Raw genomic sequence first — 18,767 nt, forward strand, 5'->3', positions numbered from 1 at the left:
TATACACGATTGGTATCAAAGTTGAACCAAAAATGCAAACTACACTGGGCTATCGTGTGACAGGATATGCTTCGTTTGTCGTGATTGTGTTTATCCACTTTGTTTGATATCGTGTGACAGGATATGCATCGTTTGTCGTGATTGTGTTTATCCACTTTGTTTGATATCGTGTGACAGGATATGAATCGTTTGTCGTGATTGGTTCTGTATCTAATAGATTTAGGCTTTTTGTGTTGCATTTTCAGCCGACCTGAGATGATCTGGTAATGAGCGAAAAGCCTGGTCGACAGTAGTGTGTGTGGTGCTGCATGAGGTGAGCGGTCGAAATGTTAATGTGTTCTTTTTAATGAAAAACCCGTTGTATAGGGTCAGTAAAAAAATATTGAAAAAATATATTATCAGTCATATTTTCTATTTAATTTCATAAAAACTAGCAATCAAAAGCTATTTTTAAAAAACCTGAAAAAGAAAAGACATTTTTAACATATACACTATCCTACCACCAAAAGTCATGGGACACACCTCTGATTGCAGGAAAATGGGTGTGACGACAAAATATGCAAATAGTTTGGCCTATAAAAGTGATCAGCGGTTCGCTCAGAAGTCATTTCAAACTTCTACGCCGAACGATGTGTACACGGAAAGAACTAACAGGATTTCAGAGGGGGAAGAACAGTTGAATGTCATTTGGGGAAAATGTCTGTACGTGCTATTGCGCAAACATTAAACATTCTCAAGTCGACAGTTGGCAACTTTTTGACGAAATGAAAGTCCACTGGTGTCAATGAGCACAAGAAACGGCCAGGTAGGCGTAAAATACTGACTGACAGGCACCGACGCGCCTTGAGAAGGTTAGTTACCTCATCTGGCCTCAGACCTTAGAAAATCTGTGTTTGTAGATGTGAGTAGCCACAGACAATCCTATAAGTGTTTCCACGACACGTCGAGAGCTGCATACCATGAATTTTCATGGAAGAGCTGCAGCCCACAAGCCGTTGATAACAAAAACCAATGCACATCGTCGATTGGCATGGGGCAAGGCAAACCGAACCTGGATCGTAGATCAATAGATATCTGTCCTATGGAGGGACTAATCAGGCTACACGCTCTTCCAGTTTGATGGACGTGTTTGAGTATGGAAGATACCTTGGAGAACGCTTATTACCCGAGTGTGTTGTCCCAACAGTGAAGTTTGGAGATGGCGGTATCATGGTCTGGGGGTGCTTCTCATGGTATGGACTAGGTCCACTGATCGCAGTGCATGCATCCATGAATGCTGAGTCTTACATTGATGTTCTGAACAATTCTGTGTGTCAAGTTTATGTGGCAAGTTTATGGTACAAGCGCTTACACCTTCCAACATGATAACGTTCCATGTCACAAAGCAAGGATTGTGAACGAGTGGTTTAAAGATAATAACATTGAAACATTGCAATGACCAGTGCAGAGCCCCGAACTCAACCCGATAGAACATCTTTGAGATGAACTAAAAAGCAGAATTAGGGCAAGGGCAAGACGGCCCCCTTCAGTAGTAGAGCTTACTAATGCTTTAAAGGAGGAGTAGAGCACAATACCATCGGTTTTCAACCAGAAATTAGTAGACAGTCTTCCACGACGCATTTTATCAGTCATTTGGGGCAAAGACGGGTCAACACGCTAATGATTTCTTGTAATAAAGACATGTTTTATTCATAACTACCCATGACGTATTTCTCTGGTTTGCTGACCCAAACTGTGCTGATAAACCTTGAATAGGCGAAACTGTAGTCCACAGCAGAAAGTACAGCCAATCAAAGAATGCATTAGTCCTCTACGTCATAGATTATCTTTTAACTTTCATCTCTGGTGAAAAATAAGACATTTTTAACATGTATGTATATATCCAATAACGACAAGGGTTAACATCCTATTAATTCACTTACGCTTAAGTGTTTAACAGTGCACGATCAATCGCTTATAAAATTAGCCATGTCTTCAACTTTACTACAATTAAAATGTTAGATTTAGTATGGAACTCGCTGTTTGTAGTTTTTGTAGTCAACATTTTACACATTAAGTGTGTAAAATAACCTATTAATCATGAAACAAAGAACAGAAATATTGAAAATACTTAAAATGGTGTATGATATGAATAGGAAAAGCATCTATTTACACTTGAATGTGCTAACCAGAACTAAAATTTAAATGATCTGATGAGACTCACTAGATCACGTAAAAACTCTACATGCTAGGATGTTATCTATGAAGGAGAGGGTAATCATACAGAATGAACTCATTTTCAGACTCTTCGGTTCGCTTATTGAGTAACAAACGTTTTGTGTTGTGAGATTTGTGGAGCCACTACGATTCAGAGTTTCAGTTTCAGAGTACAGACTTTGCTTGCTACCAGTGATTTTTAAATATATTAAAGCGCAGATCTTACCAGCGAATACTGTTTCTAAAGCTAAAACAAAATAAAATTAATGATTTTTACAAATATCAATTGTTTCTTCTCTTACAAAAACAAGCTTAAAAAACTATCAATCAGCGAATCTAATTAATGTATTATGCTTAATATTATTACCATAACTAATAATATAAATAAATGACGTTATTACCATAAAACGACATATTCTATAACATAAAATTATATATTATTAACTTAGCAATAATTTATACCTTTCAGTTGATTGGGTGGAGTTTAAAGAAATTAATTAAACGGAATTAATAGTTTTAATCAGTCCAGAGTAATCAAACAATGTGTTAAAACCTCTCATTTCTAAATTACAATGATTGTACCTACACAGCACCGAGAAATATTTGTCTAAGGCACTCTTTCTTTATTTTATTGCTGTAACTTTTAATAGTACGATTTCTCACGTGGATTAAAACTAAAAGTGACAGGGATTACAATGATAGCAATAAAAAAACCGCCGTTATGGGGGAAGCAACAAAGGAAATAAGGATTTACCTCAGAAATAACATGATTTTTAGAAAGATATACCCAGAAACGTGGGTCATGCTTTATTCACTGGACGTATTTGTATTGGTATGGGTGCTCTTATTGAATTTAGCCTCCCAATGGCTCAACGGTAAACCTGCAGGCTTACGACGCTAAAATTGGGTTTCGATATCCGTTGTAACCAAAGACAGATAGTTCATTGTGTTGCTTTGTGCTTAACAATAACCAAAACCAAAAAACTAAGCTTACTGAATTTATAAAAAAAGAACAAATTTAGACGTTTAATTGTTGAATATAAAGCAGAAGAAAACTACAACTGTAAATTACTTGTTTGTTTGTTTGTTTTTGAATTTCGCGCAAAGCTACACGAGGACTATCTGCGCTAGCCGTCCCTAATTTAGCAGTGTAAGACTAGAGGGAAGGCAGCTAGTCATCACCACCCACCGCCAACTCTTGGGCTAAACTTTTACCAACGAACAGTGGGATTGACTGTCACATCATAACGCCCCTATGGCTGAAAGGGCGAGCATGTTTGGTGTGACGGGGATTCGAACCCGTAACTCGCAGATTGCGAGTCGAGTGCCCTAACCACCTGGCCATGTCGGGCCTTCTGTAAATTGCAGAAAAATTTCCAATTCATAAAAAAGTGTTTCAAGCTGTTCTAGAGATTCTTTAATTAAATGTGATTGCCCTGAAACAGAAGACTGTAAGAAAAGTGTTTTTTTTTCACATTGGGAGATTTTCTTCGTATAGTTTATGTAATACAGTATACGTAATTTGCAGATGTATATTGGTTATTTCGTAAAGCTACTTAAAGAAGTAATAAATATACATCTGCAAATTACATATAAAATAGTTTTACATATTCAAGAAGTTTGCAAAAATTACCAAACTTTCAGGAACCTAAATCTATCTCCGTTCAATATCTTTAGTGCAACAATGCTTAAGATAGAGGACGTGATCCCTAAAACGAATATTTTATATTGAAGACTAAATACAATCTTATTAAATAGGAATTAGGATTAAACATTTGGGTGGTCTTAGATTAATAATAATAATAAAGCAATTAAATGAATTCGGTGAAATCCTAATGTTTTGAGATGAATATATCAGATTTTAAAATTATACTTGTCAGTTTTTTCACATACAGTTTACTTAAAAGTATTCATTTTGTGCTAATAAACATAATGTTTTTAGTAACTTAAGAATTATGTTAAACATAATTCCAAACTGTTTACGAGAAAATAACTATAATTGAATTACGTCGTCAATCTGTTTCCTCATTGTTGTTTTTTTCAGTTTTGTATTTGCTAGTTGTGAATCCCTAAAGCTTATTTGTGTTCATAAAACAAATGCATGTTTGTTTTACTTGATTGCAATTTCTACGTCTTTGATAAATTAAAGAAAATCAAGAAACAAGTCTTAAATTGACTACAAATATATTTAACACATTCAGTAATTTACTACCAGATATTGGACTAAAACCAAATCTACACAATTTCAGTAGAATATTTTATCGAAAACTGAGTATAATATTAATGCATATATATGCTCAACAGTACTTTCTACCTGTAACTCTTTAGGCTAATCATTAACCTGATTTATAGCAACATTTTCTTCATATCAATGAGAACCCCTACACCCCTACAAATCAACCTGTCAGAGGATGTTTATTGAGATAATACCTAAAAAGGTCCATAGATGGCAACAGTGTTTATTAGAACTTTAAACAGGACAGAATATAATCATTGAACATCGTTCTTTTTGTTTGTTTGTTTTTTGCAAATGACCGGTAAAAGTCACAACCCGTTATTCACGGGAATACCATCGAGATATATTTCTACCATTTATTTTGACCGTCCTGGATAATAAAGGATTGTTTGTTTGTTTTTGAATTTCGTGCAAAGCAACACGAGGGCTGTTTGCACTAGTCGTCCCTCATTTAACAGTGTAAGAGTAGAGGGAAGGCAGCTATTCATCACCACCCACCGCCAACTCTCGGGCTACTCTTTTTCTAACTAATAGTGGGATTAACCGTAACCCCACGGCTGAAAGGGCGAGAATGTATGGTTAGATAGAATTCGAATTCGCGACCCTAAGCTTGCCAGTCGAGCGTCCTGGCCATGCCCAAATCTCTTTAGAAAATAATTAAAGCTATTACTCTTTTGTTTTTCAAATATAATTTTATCGTACTCCATTACTTTTTAATCATTGACAAACTGGTCGCAATCATCATTGAGTTAAACATAAGTATGTATTCATACCTTAATGATCAATTTATTTCATGCAAATCTTATATATATTTTTTCTTATATATATATATATATATATGTATATTGCGTTATGTTTGATACTTTGGCGTATATCATTTCACAATTTAATGGTTGTTTGTTTGTTTGTAATTAAGCACAAAGCAACACAATGGGCTATCTGTGCTCTATCCACCAAGGGTATTGAAACCTGGTTTCTAGTGTTGTAAATTCGAAAACATACCGCTGCGCCACTGGTGTGGGGGCTACAATTTAATGATATATTATTCAGTAATCCTATTTTTCCCCTTCTATAGTATATTTCTAATTTTTCATATGAACTTGGATAGTGTATTGTTATATGACGAAATTCTATTCAACTATTTCTCTCCAGTTTTATACACTGGTTTTAAAAATTTTATTTTGTTTATCATGCGCGAAAACCAAAAACCATTTACTCTGTTAGAAAATATAAATAAATATTGTTCTCTTTTTTTTACTTTTACACGTTTTTAAATGTTTTAGAAAAACACTACAACATGTAATTACACAGTTAGTGTTATACTGAATAATAGTGATTTTGCTGACAATTTTAAAACTCTGCTCCAAACTTTTGATATCTCATCCTTGATATTAAACTAGTTTCACCTTATTTCGTTCAGGTTTTTCGACTAAATACATGCGTTCTTATACATTTCTAACTCCTTCGAGCTAAAGGCCAAATTAGAAAGGCTAAGATTAACGATTCTTTGGTTCATAATATCAATAAAACACGTAGATTGTTAAACAAATCAATGAAACACAAAAATATGAAACCTTATAACCCGAATATATAAATAACAGCTCGTGTTATAGGTATATATTTTTCGTCTTTCAAACATCTTTAGTTGATATGCAACTTAAGTAAATTTCCTTGGGGACCACAGAAGTAAGACTAATTATGTGATCTTTTAGCTAGTGGTGGAAGTGTGTCCATCGAAACAAATTACTAGCATATGTAAGAGCTGAAAATTTCTTTGGCCTTTCTTTCAATTTGTAACCGTATTAAGAGCATTTCATTTGTAATATTGGTACATTTTTAAAACGTTTCAATTTCTCTATTTCTGAAACGATTTCCTTAGTTTTAAGTTTCACTTGTCATGCATCTCTAAACGTATAATGGAATATTGGTAACAAAGACTGGTTGATACTTACAGTATGCTTCCAATTCAACATCTAACTGACGTACAGTTCCTCTTCGCCACCAGCAAAACTGGGGAAAACTGACACTCTTACACTGATTGATCACGTTCCAAATCGCGCCACAAGATATTGTTTTTGTTTTGGTTTTTTACGTTTACCCCGCCATTACCGTATCCCTCTTTAATCATAGTCTCCAAAATACCTTGGACAAGGTATCAGGAGCATCTGTATTTATAAATAACCAAGAAAAGTTTCTTCGATACGAATTAACATCTTCTGCATTTCTTGCATATAAATAATAATTTGATGATGCGTTGACATTAAGTTTTGATATTTAGTTTTGTATGTAAATTTATTTTAAAAAATATTTGGCATTTTTAAGTGATGATGATTTTTTTTTATTGACATGATTTTTTAAAAAGTTGTTAAGAATGAAACAATTAAAGCATTCTTACTTCTTATTTGATAACCAGCTTACTAATGAAAATCATGGAATTGTTATGCATTTTAGGCTTACTGCATGTTATCACTAGAAGAACTGGTTACAGCGAGGCCTACTTGAATTCAAATAATTGATAAGCAGAAGATATGTTAATAATACTTGTATAAGTAAATCAGTATTGTTTACATGCAAAACAGATTTTTGGGGTGATTTTCTTAATATTCACCGCTAAACAAAATCATTTTAAATCACACCACTTTTACTTGTACATGTTTCATCTTTAAAATTGTCATTCTATTCAACCGCGAAATAATTATAATTGTCTTTAATCTTATTTGTCGTAGCTGAAGTTTTTATCTAGAAAGATCTGACTGAAAATTCAATAGTTTTATAATATAAAGTAAATAACATTACTCTACAATCGTCATTATGATATATTACACTCTCCAAGTTACGTTAAAATTATTCTTCACAAAATAACACGATCTTATCCTTTTTTAGAATGCATGGTTTCTTCATTGGGTAACCTCGCTGTTAACGCTGTTTTCAGTCTTAATCCCAATATCTCACAAGATTCGGCCTGCTTAAAGAATTTGAGCTAATCCTAAATACAAATTTTAAGCTAACAATGCAAAACAGTCTTTATATTAAAATGATAATAATATACAATAAATCAAAATAAGCGGTAGCACAACGTGTAAATGAAACCAACATTAGATATAGTATATCTTATTCATGGAACACAATTTCGTATATCTTATTTATGGAACACAATATAGTATGTCTTATTCATGGAACACAATATAGTGTATCTTATTTATGGAACACAATATGGTATATCTTATTTATGGAACACAATATAGTATATCTTACTTATGGAACACAATATAGTATATCTTACTTATGGAACACACACAAAAGCTAGATTCGACAAGACAATTTACAAAAAAATCTCAAGTAGCCAACAAACGTGCTGTTTGCTTTCAATTAAACATTGAGGCTTTTTTAGAGACTTTAATAACGATTAACTTGGGATTAACATGCATAAGATTTAGTTGACCTGATATTGTTCTTAAGTGGTTTGCAATCTTGTCGATCACGTTTTACGTACCTCATTTATATACCATTTACTGACAGATTTAATACCAAAGCAGTTGGGTATATCTAGTGTAAACCTTATAATTTTGTGTGATGAGCGTACTCGATAGCTTTTACTGATTGATTTAAAAGAAACTCGTTGTTTTTCATCAATATATAAGTGTTCTGTTTAATAGGGATTTACTTTAGTGAAACATATACGCAAAAGATTATTACAGCTACTGTGATATCGATGTAGTCTACCGGAAATTCAAAGACAAAAAAAATCTCAAAAATACTAAAAGTATATACATTCTCAAATATCTTGTGGTAATCAGTAGATATATATATTCTTCTTAAGACTTATAATACTGATGTTTGATTATGACTTTAATTCTACATGTAGCATTATTAAGACATTTTTGAACGAATTCGGGCAAACAGTTAGAAAACTTCCAAAAATCGTACCTTCTTTGAAGCCTAGCCTTCACACTTCGGTAACGGTAGTTTTGACACTTTTTGTGATGTTCCTGTTACGACGACCAAGGAAAGCAGTGGTGATGTGATTGATATTTTTAGCCACAGGAGCCCGGCAGCAGAGAGTACTGCGAAACTTCTGTCGAAACTTCTGACTGAAGATACTGTAGAGAAGAGGGTTACAGGCAGACGAAACGTAGATCATGGTGTTGACGAAGATCAAGTAGGACCAGGTTTCTTGGAAATGGGTCTCAGAAAAGGTGTTGTAAAATAACAGAACTTGGTGTGGCGAGAAACTGAGAAAATACACACCAACACCAGCGATCAGCATCTTCACTACGCCTCGTCTTGCTCTCATGGTTTCAGCATAAACTTCTTTTCCTATAGCTGGCTCGATGGCGCGAAAGCTGGCTTCACCAAATAGCTGTTTTCCAATCTTTATGTATAATATGATCTGGACAAGCAATGGAAGCAGATAAAACATGACAAACTCGGAGTACTTAAACAGCAACAAGAACAGTGGTCGTGGAAATAGCATCAAACAAGGTGTGAACCCAGGCTCAATCATCTGAAGCTTATGTAGAAATAGATTTGGAGAAGCGCAAACCATAGCCAAAGGCCAGATACAGCCAATCGCAACAAGGATACGACGTCGGCAGCAGTAAATATGAGCTTTAATAGGGTGTATTATGGCAATATAGCTGAAATAGTAGAAAACATATGTATTAATTCAACTAACGTGGAAATATTTAGATGTATTTAAATTATTAATAAATTATGATAAAAATAAATTAAATAAAAAAAAATCTACTTTAAAAGGTAACTTATAAGTTAATGAATCCTATTTTATACTAATGTCACAAAGCAATACACAGGATAATGAACCCCTATTATGATTATTATACTTTGAATCATCAGCTGAGTAAACTCGTTCTTAACTATATTTCCAGTCATAAAGTTCGACAAGCTTTCAAAATTTAAGTTCATTCTAAACCCTCATCCTAAACTAATAAAGCAAACTTATCGTCATAAGTGTAAAGCTTAATAACACAAAATTAAAATAGCACAGTAATTTTAGATATATATATATGTGTGTTTACTGGAGTGGCTACTATAGCAAATGTATATGATAAATTGAAAATAGTAGAAATATAATTATACATAAATATTTAAGATGCATATCAAAGCAACAGTGCAATCTGTTTCACTATACCATGTAGGAAACGGAAAGTTTTTATTAACATCAAAAAAAGGTGATTTGAAAATCATTATTTATAAAATATAGTGACAATTGAAATTAATAGTTTTTGTACATATAACTCAACTAGGACCTTTTTTTTTATAAGGATGAAATTAAATACACCCAAAAAATACACTGATATTTTCTAGAAATTTGCACGTCAGGGCTCCCTGTATATCTGTCCGCTAGAACGCTAGAATCCGGGTTTCGATACCCGTGGTGGGCAGAGCACAGATAGCCCATTATGTAGCTTTGTGCTTAGTTACAAACAAATAAACAAACAAACTATTAGGTGCATCTACTTTAATGACAGTTTACGTTGAATGTCTCATCATATAAGCCAGTGGTTCCCAAACTCTTTTATTCTGAGGCCCCCTTGATGTGAATAAAAAAAAAGAGTCCCTCCAACATATAACTTTAGCATAGCGATTGAAAAACAGTGCCGTAGTAAAAACAATAACATTTACTTTCGACATACTGTATCATTTAATTAATTCAACGTAATTTTATCGGCTTATTGTTTATTTATAATTAAAATTCATTCAACATTTTTTCGGCCCATTTTTGGCAGCCCCCAGAAAAAGTTTCACGGCTCCCACTTTGAGAAACACTGATATAAGCGATGGAATGATGATTATCTTTTGCAGATACCATCTTTAAAACTATAAAACAACGTATTTGCCTTATTAGAATAACACTTTCTGTAGCGCTTCCAATGCGTAACACTATCACGTAGTATAATTTATGAGTTTTAGCGTTCAAGTTCTGACTGCTACGTTTTTCACTCGAACTATTTAAAATCTGAAAATTTACAATTTAGCTTCTTTTTTTTTCGCGCAAATTAGTGTCTGATTATAGGGTGAGCAACTTAATACGGATTCAAGCAAGTCTAAAATTTTGTTTAACATGAGCATGAAATGTTAATAATACGATTCCTTTTAGCTTAAACAAGTAAATTAATATACGTTTTATCTTCTTGTAAACAACACACAACAAGCAAGATTAAGATTAACCTATTCAGAGTTTTAATTAGTGAATTTGTAATAATGTGATCGGTTCAGCAGCGGAATACTTCAAAAATAGTGTTTTAAAAATATAATCCACTGTCTAAAAACTTTACGTTTATTTCAAAATGTATTTATAAACATAAATTTTGGGTCTGTGTTTCTTGTTAAGCACAAAGCTACTCAATAGATTTTTCTTTGTGGTGCCAGCTGCAGGTATCGAAACCTAATTTTTAACGTTATAAGAACTAAGACTTACCGCTGAACTACCGAGGGCCTAAGTTAGAGTCTTTTGGAAGTAATCATTACATTTTAAAATCAGTAAATAATAACTTGATTAATAATAATATAAATTTAAGATTGCGTACACATAAAATTAAAAGCTCTAATACATAAATTTATCTGAAGTTTGTTTGAAGGGAGGTAATCAAAAAACAAAAGAATAAACTTAATTTCATTTTAAAAGATTGCTATGTATTTGTTATTGTTTACCAGGTCATCTAGATTAGGCAAAGATTGTACCAGTGATGCCTCACACTAAATCGTATCACTATACTGCGTACAGGAAAATTACAATTTTCAGAAGCGTGTTATGTGATTTAATGTAATTTCCTTCCTTGAGATAACGATAATCGGGCAGGACGCTTCCAAGAGTGCAACCATTGTATTGTTCATTTTAATGCAAATATGCCGTAGACAAACAATATTAGACTTGCTGAAACAGTAAATTAAATGTTTCCATTAGAAGCATATGATTTATGAAAGGTAACACTCTTGATATCAATTATTCATAAATATCTTGTTTAACCGTCCTTAGTGATAGAATGTATTTTGCTACATGATTTTAAGCTTTAATAGTGGCCCGGCATGACCAGGTGGTTAAGGCACTCGACTCGCAATCTGAGGGTCGCGGGTTCGAATCCCTCACACACACCAAACATGCTCGCCCTTTCAGTCGTGGGGGCGTTATACTGTGACGGTCAATTCCACTATTCGTTGGTAAAAGAGTAGCCCAAGAGTTGGCGGTGGGTGGTGATGACTAGCTGCCCTCCCTCTAGTCTTACTCTGCTAAATTAGGGACGGCTAGCGCAGATAGCCCTCGTGTAGCTTTGCGCGAAATTCAAAAACAAACAAACAAACAAGCTTTAATAGTTTGAGATTTTCACAAATAATTCGATGTATGAGATAGATATTAACTCCATCAGTAGTTATAGGGTTAATTACAAAGCACGACATATATTTTTCAAAACACAAAATTGAAATATTCTTTGTGTAAATATTTGAAATTATGATACATGAACTTTATTTGTATATTTATATTATGCACTTTGACAATATCCAGTGTAATAATATCTGCTAAATATCAAAAGGTTCAACCACATTACTGTACAAATATACCCCTCCCCTCAAAGCGACTATTTTGAAAATATCTGTCAAAACTATGTCGAATCTATGTAATGAAACCAGATTTTTAGGGTTATAGATAATTAATCATACATGGAATCGTTTTTCCCTAAATGTGTACTTGTCGTCTTCGTCACTTTCGGTGAAAGAAAAGGGCACTTCTGACATTTAACATCAAGATGTGCTCATTATATCGATTAGAAACAAGTTTACGGATTTGGAAATACAAACTCTGTTTTTTGTATATGATACCCGGGAAGAACACCAAAGTGGTTTTCTCAATGTTGCTTTGACTAAGGCAAAGGAAATCTTAATCATTCAGTGTTGTTGGACAGACGTTCTAGTGTATGTCCCCTTCACCCATTTTTATATATTAGATGGTGAGTAACACAGAACTATTGGTAACACTAAATGATTAAGCGTGCTTCTTTTTAAGTTATTTTTCTATAGTAGACGATCAAATTGAGATCATAAAAACTACTTTTTCTGAACGTTTGTAGGACATATACTATTGGTTTTTGTTATTGTTGGTACTTTAGCACAAAGCTACACGATGGGTTATCTGCACTCTGTCCACCACGAGGAATGGAAACCCGAATTTTAGCGTTGTATATCAACGGATTTACCGCTGATTCATCGATGGATAAAAATATATGCACAACTTGATAACAGTAGATACCAAAAGCTCTACATATATATATATTTCTTCGTGACGCATGACGAATTTAGCACTTTAAATCTCACACGTAACTGATATGATGGTAATCTGACTGTATAGCATAGTTTTTATTGTCTTTAGTTGTGGATTAAAAAAAAAGACTGTTTTATCATTTATCAGCACCGTCATCGTTGATATACTTACCTATCAATGGTAGATAACTACGTCTAGTTAATTACCAAAGTGTCTGCCTCTCTATTTAATTGGTAAACTTGGTTTATGTGAATGTTGTTCATTTTTCCGGTCTATCGAGTCCATGACAAACTGTGAAGTATGATTTTGAAAAATATTACGTTTTTTTATCTCAATAGATATTTTAACATGTGAAATAACTCTCCTGTTTGAGAATGTAACTTCACTTTTATACATTAATTTTGTTTAATTAACATCATAACTAAAAACATTTTGACGCAAGGGTTGAAATACGGCCTATTTCACTTAATTAGAATGTAACAAAACTAGATACAACTCGATTTGTTTGTTCTTGAACGTAAAAACTATTCATTGAGCTGGGCTGTTTGTACTATCGAAACCCGAATTTTACTGTTGTAACTAGTGAGACTTACCGCTGAGCCACCAGGGGTTGGGGGTGGGTTAATAACTTCTTTAACGTCTGCTTGTAAAACTCAAATTATATTATTATGTGAAGAAAACTGGCAATTGCTAAAATTTCAGCCAAAGATTTTAAAATGTAAATTCCAAATATTTTGTAAAGTCAAATAATCAATGATCTTGTTTTTCCAAGATTTAAGATTGAAGTTCACTGACACATATAATTCGTTCGTCCCTGGTTAAACTAAACTGAATTCTTAATGTTTAGTGATCCTAACTAGTTTTCTCATTAAAATGATATAAGATGTGTAGAATAAATTATACTTATAAAGCACAATAAAATCTGTGTATCTGTCTGTTTGTCCGTTATCTAACTACTCCTTGGTCGCTGGGTCAATCTCAACCAAATTTTGTGTGGGATGATAGTTTAGAATAAGGAACACCCCTTGTTATCGAGCATTTACTATTTTTGACGTAAGCTAACGTTAACTATATGCATAGATGGCGCCACATCGTTCCACCAAAAACAAAAAACTTCATTACATTTTCTATAAAACAACATACACATAGTGTGGAGGGAGGGTACACAAACGTCTCAGTGCACTTTCTATGGAGGAATGCAATGAAAAAATGGCCGCCACTATTGGAATACTACATAAACTCAGCTGAAGTTTCTACTTCAACAGCCACCATAAGACTGATATGAAGCGCTGTTTCTTAAATTATACCTATTTCATGATTTGACCCGTTACCTTTCAACTTCGGCCCGTCAGATACTTGTTCAGCCAATGACCGTCAATGATTTTATCACGTAAAACACTGCAGAAGGACATTAAGAGCTGGGTGTTGAAAGCGGGTAACAGAAAGCACCCCTACCGTCACTAATTTGGTCGTTACCTCATTCTACAAAGTCATCCTAACCATCGCACGGTGTATACCGTCTTTCAAATATATACATATTGAGTTATTGAAACTTACACAATACTTTTGGTGAGGTAATAATGAATACTGTAATAATATGTGATGTTATCAGTATATCTGTGTGAAAGTTAGAATTTTTGTGTTATTTATCATAGCATTCACCTCCACATTTTTTAAGTTCATAACCTGGACAAAGGAAGAGTACCTCAGCTTGTTTATAAGTTAAAACGCAGTGAGAAGAGTATTTAAACTATGTTACTGCAATGCATACACTTGAAGTATAAGTACTTTAATCGTTTTTTTCACGTCGTGTTCTATCACGTGGATTTATAATACATTCCGCATAAGTTTTTTTGAAGTTAATCACAAAGCTACCAAATTGTGCTATCTGTGCTCTGCCCACCACGAGCATCGAAAGCCGCTTTCTAAGGTTGTAAGTCCGCAGACATGCCGCTGTGCCACTGGGGGTTCCATAAGTATGACCGAACAAAGGAATTTAGTTGCCATGCCTACAGAACGTATAGATGTTCAAAGGTGCATGAAGATCGATAAAATCATCTTAAAAAAGATTATGGTTGATAAATTAATTAAACAAGCGAATATTTGATAAACTATGTGTGTAAACAGTAACCTTTAGATTCTAACTTTGAAAACTTGCATTGTTATATTCGTAATATAACATGAAGTGGTAGATTTCATGTTACATAAAACAATATAATCTCATTTATATTATACGAAACATTTATCTAACCTTTTCTAACAGTTTACGTATTAAAATCCGAACGTGTGGGTTAACTTGTTTAGAGCTACAAACAGACATCATGCAACGTGTAAAAAAAAAATCAAATTTTAAACCTTACATTCAGTGTACACTAGCATAAAATAAATATATATACAATATTTATACATATAAAATATGCAGGAAAAATATTTAAGCTGTAACATTATCGAAGCAATTGGTCCAGACCTATTAATCCTTGAATATATTATTAAATTTCAACTATAATTCATGTCACAAGACCATTCGATACCTCTACCCAATAGTACTAGTGCATGGGATGAAATGAATCAGTAATGATTTGACTCGTAGGTGATATTCTAGCACGTGTTATTATCAGTAAAATCACAAAGATCTGTAAAGTTTAAAAAGTTATATTGAACAGATCTCTTAACTATATAGTAAGCGTTTAGTGCTTTGTACTTTTATTTTAAAATGAAACGAAATGTTCCACTCAAATATGTAGCATCTTGTAAAAAGAGAAAGTGTGAAAGCCACTTAGCTCTTAGTTTTTGACAAAACATAAAATGATGAGTATCACGTACTTAGCTTATGCAGTATAGAAATATGTTTCGAAAAATCTATTTTTGTAAACTGATTTATTTTACGGAAAATTTATACATTTAGAATACATGTCATTCAATCACATTATGTCATTTCACAAAATATGAAATTTTAAATGTTAATATTTATTTCTCTTAATTAATTTGGTTTATATTATGCAAAAAACTGATTTTAAGAGAGTTACATTATGACTGTATGCACAAAACCAACAAGTATGAAATTTTTCATTCTGTTTAACTAATATTGTTCATGTGTCAAGTCCCCCAGTGGCACAGCGGTATGTCTGCGGACTTATAACGATACCCGTGGTGGGCAGAGCACAAATACCCCACTGTGTAGCTTTGTGGTTAATTCCAAAGAAATAAATTATATGTCAAAAAATTGTTTTATTAAAATGCTTCATTCCATACTTTCATTTGACAGTCTCCATTCTATTGGCTTAAGTTTGCAGAAGATATTTCCTATAAGATTAAAACGTTTAAAAACTTGTGAGAAAAATTTGATGCAATAGAACTTAAGAATGAAAACATATATCAATAGATCATTCAATCATACTGTTTATAGAAATCCATTTTTGATTGAACATTACTTTATTATGTTTAGTAAGTATGATGCATGCGATATATGTTGTATATAACTTAAGCATGAAAATAGTCCCTTTCAGGAATACATAGATTAAACTGTAAGCCCAAATAATACATAGATCATCACAGGAATAAACAATGAACGAGGTTATGCATAAAACCAAATCGTTGTTTGCTTATTTGTTCGTTTGTACCGAAGCTACTAAGGTTATTTGTAGCCGTCTTTAATTTTGAACTGCCGACTACTGGGATGCAACCGGCCAGCCAACTATCGCCAACTGTTTGTCTACTCTTTACCAACGAATAATAGGATTGACCGTCGTTTTATAAAGCCCTCGCGGCTGAAAGGGCGAGCATCTTCGATGACGGATTTTCGTCCCTCAGACTGCGAGTCGAGCATTCTAACCACCAGACCATAAAACTATGAAACACAAAACATTACTTTTAATACGTTTACTATTGAACAGCTCATACTGAAATAACGTAACATGATAAAAATTTGGTCTTAACGGTATTGCAGAAATAATATAGTGTTGGAAATTTATTATAAATTAATTAGATTATGTGTCGAGTAGAGTGTCGTTTGGGTTAAAAATACTAAATACCTGTATGAATTTTGAAAGTCAATATAATATGTCGTTGAGAACAACTGTTTACATGTTTTATTATATAATACGTCAGAACGCGATTCTGATACACATGTAAATGTTTTTGCGTAAGAGTTTTTTTTTTTCATTTTACTAAACAGACTTTTGGTATTCAAAAAATCAAGAATTCCAATTTCCTTTAAAACATGTCTATAATTCTAAATAAGTTTATGTGATTTTATAAAACCTCTGTGCAGTAACTTAAAAGGAGAACAAGAGTTTGATGGTCTATTTGACCTACTAACAAACCTATATTAAATTCTAGAATTCTTCCAATATTTTCAAACTTTTTGTTTTAGTTATTTTATTTAGACCGACAAGTTTACAGGCCTTATCTATAAATGTCAGTTGTCTGTAACCTTATCAATTTATTTTAAACATTCTTTCTTTCAAGGATATTATCAATGGAGGTTCCTCGTGTAACTTTCAGGATACATTCAGCTTCTCAAGTCAAAAGTCTTGCTAAAACCCCAGGAGGAACTCGGGAAAGTGACAGTATAACAGTTATATTGATATTTTTGCTCTGATATTGCATCTCAAATCAGCCGCGTTTCTTTTTTGGGTGCGTGTTAGACACATGTTGTCACGATGCTTAATGAGCTTGAATACTGGTGCTGATCACAGGCATTATGAGACACGTTTTTCAACTTCATAACACTATAGGTTTCAGAACATATTGAGCTATAGAAATCAAGAGTTAATAATGGCTGGAGACGGCTTGAATGGGTAATGAAGCAAAACTTTAATATAAGTTTAACATAACAGCAAGTGTACAACGTTTCGACAAGGTTTTGTCATCATCACCATTCAAGCCGTCTCCAGCCATTATTAGTCTCAAAGTGGGTTCCTCGTCATCGAATTTGAAATCAAGGGTTGTTGGTTTTTTCCATAAAACTAGTATGTTCGCTACGCAAATCGCTTCAGAGAGAGACATGATTTTCAAAAAAAAGAGCCTTTACACTTACCAAGAAACAATTTAACGTCACATCTAATTTCAACGGTATATACTAGATCAGATGGAAATATATATTTTGTGATATTATTCTTTCATATATCTAAGAGTTATGAGTTGTATTCACCATGTGTAAAACGGTGTGACTATCAGTCACGTACATGCTTTACCCTTTGTGTTTCTGTTTATCATTTATTAAATTTGACTCAAACCAGTTCCTTACTGTCTTTAGTTGCATTATGTTTCAGTGTCCAAAAAAAGAAGACCAAAATGTGTTTAGAATGCCCTCGGGATTTTTTCGAATCACCTTAGCATCAGAATTAAGGGTTTGTTATTTGGATTATATTGCTACGAACACTGTTAAAGGCACACTAAGAACTTGGAAAGCTCGTTTACTCTTCGAAGTTTTTCCTTATAAGACTTCTACAAGCTAAAATAATAATTATTAAAAGCATTACATGAGCATTATGGTCATTTCTCCAAAACAAAAAGAAAACTTTATTACAGAGTACGTAATGTTCGCCACTGGTGGTAACCGTGAATATAGAAGTAACTTAATTTTATATCACATGTTCACCGAAATATTCAATATTTGACTGATCAGACGCTTAGAGGTGTATATAATAAACTGAACGGTGTACTTTATTTTTCATAATATACAGAAATATTTATAATTCAAGTTCCTTTGCTCCACATTCTAATTTAAAAATAAGAATCAGCTAAGTAAGAAAGAAAATTCCGAAAGACTACCGTGGGCAGCAAAGTACTCGAAGTGTCGTGAACATAAAGTTTTTACCTTGTTAATGTCAATCTGAACAACACCCTATACAACACATAAGTTAAACGGTTGAGTAAGAGACCCCTCAGATTCAGACTAACCATTATTCCTAACTTAGAACTGCTGATAAAAAGAAATGTAGTAACACTAAACATGAGAGTTTGTTTGTTTGTTATGGATTTCGCCAAAGCCACACTAGGGCTATCTGCGCTAGCCGTCCCTAATTTAGCAGTGTAAGACTAGAGGGAAGGCATCAC

The 18,767-nt window shown here is 33.3% G+C and overlaps 1 protein-coding gene across 1 annotated transcript in view; it reads right to left on the minus strand.

Annotated features, from left to right (window-relative positions):
• Positions 1–8,378: 8,378 nt before the first annotated feature.
• The window catches only part of LOC106460364 (neuropeptide receptor 15-like), a 48,242-nt gene continuing 37,853 nt past the window's right edge, over positions 8,379–18,767 (minus strand). The window contains exon 2 of the mRNA XM_013920055.1: positions 8,379–9,069. Within this exon, the coding sequence (XP_013775509.1) occupies positions 8,379–9,069 (691 nt within the window). The remainder of the gene's footprint in view (positions 9,070–18,767) is intronic.

The sequence above is a fragment of the Limulus polyphemus genome, unplaced genomic scaffold (assembly GCF_000517525.1).
Source record: "Limulus polyphemus unplaced genomic scaffold, Limulus_polyphemus-2.1.2 Scaffold760, whole genome shotgun sequence".
NCBI classification, from domain to species: Eukaryota; Metazoa; Arthropoda; class Merostomata; order Xiphosura; family Limulidae; genus Limulus; species Limulus polyphemus.